This window comes from Apium graveolens, chromosome 7, assembly GCF_009905375.1.
Source record: "Apium graveolens cultivar Ventura chromosome 7, ASM990537v1, whole genome shotgun sequence".
Taxonomy (NCBI): Eukaryota; Viridiplantae; Streptophyta; class Magnoliopsida; order Apiales; family Apiaceae; genus Apium; species Apium graveolens.
In genome coordinates, this window is record NC_133653.1 from 261693546 (window position 1) to 261696357 (window position 2812).

Here is a 2812-nt window from a genome sequence, read left to right on the forward strand (position 1 = left end):
ATGCATTTGTACTTAATGTCTTTGACATCATCAAATATCTGTTTAACTTGTATATTTTGTTAATTTACAAGTTGGGGGAGATTGTTAGATATATTTGATAATGTCATGACTAATATGTTTTATGTTTAGCTTTCAGATCTTGTGTGAACAGGATAGATCAGTACTTAACTGTTGATCAGTACTTATACTGGAAGTCAAGACTCAAGGATATCAGTACTTATATTATCAGGAGATAATCATCAGAAGATAGATATCAGAACTTAAGTGCTGAAGGACAATCAGATAAGGACAGTAGCTGATTAAAGGAAAGAAGATCGAGATAAACATAAGAAGAGATATGCATGAAGATGGAATTCCGTGAAGAATGGAATACTTGGAATAGAAGATATCTGATTGATATATTTTAGGAAGCAGAATTATATTCCATATCAATTAGCGATTATCTTGTAACTGTGTAGTATATAAACACAGACATAGGGTTTACACTAGAAGTGTTATCATTATCGAAGTTATTATTCTATATAACCCTAGCAGCTCTCGTGATATTTGTTCATCACTGAGAGGTAACAATTCCATATTGTAACAGAGTTTATTGTTTCAATAAAGTTTGTTTTCTGTTACTTAAGTTCTTTAAGTTCGATTTGAGTGTACTATACACTGTATTCACCCCCTCTACAGTGTGTGTGACCTAACATACTAACAAAAGGTTGCATGTACAAATTTGAAGGGATAACACACAGCACAGAAGATCCATTGCTGCAAGCTTAGTTCAAGGCGTCTACGTTCTGGAAGAAGATCGTCAACACAATCGAAAAGGCCATCATGCTCTAGCACCTCCATGGTGGAGTTCTTTCAATTTCCAATCACAGCCCCAAGTGCTCATAGATGACTCCGATTCCTCGATATTCGGAGCTATCTACAAGTTTGAATCCCCACTGAACACATCATCATGCAAATACACCGAAAACTCTCATTTGTTGAAGCGGAGCGCTTGCATTTCGAGGTACAGTAATCAAATGGAGCACAATAAAACAAGATATTAAACTGGATTTGCACTACGTATTTTCTCAGCATAAACTTCAAAATAGTTCCCGAGTTGCAAAGGCCTTAAGAGTTGTGAAAATACTAGTTGATCAAGTTGGTGCTGCAAATGTATGGCTAGCAGGACATTCTTTGGGCTCACTTATTGCACTATTAGTTGGACGAAACATGGTAAAAATGGGATTTCCATCGAAACATACCTTTTCAATCCGCCATTCAGTTCACTATCAATACCTCTGGAGCTACTAATCAAGAACAAGATATTAAAGTTCGGGGCTCGACTTATTGGGGATGTAATCAGGGCAGGATTATCATTAGGCCTATTAGGCCACCAGGCATCGCAAGTCGATAACCCGTTTATCAAGCTCTCGGGGTGGACTCCGTACCTGTTTGTGAATCCAAAGGATCCAATTTGTTCACAGTATGTTGCTTACTTCGAGCAAAGAAAGAAAATGGTGAGTATAAGTGCTTTTACAGTTGGAAATATGGGAACACAAGTCTCTGTGATGAGTATTGTTGCATCACGTTCACTAGCTACAGAACCATATCATCTGCTTCCAACTGCTTATCTTGTGACAAATTTGAACAAGACAAAGACTAAGGAATCCCATAAATTTGTCGCAGTGGTGGTCGGAGAGTTTTACTGGGGAGCTTGAGTTACACAATTTCTAGCTCACTGTAATATAATTTGTTACAATGCTTTCTTTGTTTTTCTTTTCTTCAATCAGTAGTTGCAATGTTGTGTACTTTTTTAGTAAATCATTACCATGTTCATATGTTTAATTAAACCGACATTTGTTATTATTTTTTATGTTATACATACGGTTTTTCTAGTGAGAATAAGTAATCAGTAGGTAGAGCTAAAAAATATATCGAGAGAGTGTAAATAAAATTGCATTGTACAGGGTCTATTATCTTATAAAAGAACATAGTTTTCAGCCGATTAGCTTCATATTCTCACTTTAGTTTCCCTCTAACTCTCAATGGAATTCTTTTTTCTCAAATTCTTTTCTTTTCTTCGTCCAACTATTTGTTGTTGAATCAAATTATGAATTTCTCCGATTTTAATCATTTGATTAAAAAACATTTTCCCGCAATTTCACATCAGCATATCAACATCTATCTGAATAACAATTTATCGGATAAATTGCCCATTTTTAAAAGAGTACAAATATAGTAACTAAAGTACTGCACTTACTAGTGTGGTTGCTGAGTGAAATCTCTTGCTTGAGAACTCTCAATGTGGCCTTAACATCTATTACTATTATATAAAATACAAAATATTGAAAGTTTTGGTTGCTTGTTTTTTGATACACCACTGAATTATTTTTGTTTTACTTAAAAATTTTATTTGCATAAGTAATCAAAATTATAATAGAAAACGAAATAAAGATCGTTTTCAACTATAACATGTTACCTTTTTTTATCTCTCTAAATTAAAACAACTTCTCTAAATATCACGGACAAATAGAAAAAGGAATAAAGATTGTTACCCTTATTTTACTTAGAAGTTTTATTAGTTTTAATTATAATAGAAAAAGGAATAAAGATTGTTTTCAACTATAACACGTACCTTTTTTATTTCTTTCAATTAAAACAACTTCTCTAAATGTCACGGACAAGTTTATTTAATAAAATAGAATAATAATATTATAACCACTAATAACTAATAAATCACCTTTTTCAGCTACTTAATTATTTATTATATTACTCCCTCCGTCCCTTTCAATTGTTTACATTTTTTTGAGAGTGTCCGACACGCATTTTAAGG

At 33.3% G+C, this 2812-nt stretch overlaps 1 protein-coding gene across 1 annotated transcript; it reads left to right on the top strand.

The window, feature by feature from the left end:
• The first annotated feature begins 1154 nt into the window (after window positions 1-1154).
• On the top strand, window positions 1155-1697 carry LOC141674823 (GDSL esterase/lipase At4g10955-like). The gene has a single exon (XM_074481526.1). It carries the CDS (start codon window positions 1155-1157, stop codon window positions 1695-1697), a length of 543 nt encoding a protein of 180 aa, XP_074337627.1.
• Window positions 1698-2812: the final 1115 nt, after the last annotated feature.

Bases quoted from the DNA above. Each gene is read 5' to 3' on its own strand.
- LOC141674823 (XM_074481526.1), top strand. From the start codon at position 1,155: ATGGCTAGCAGGACATTCTTTGGGCTCACTTATTGCACTATTAGTTGG.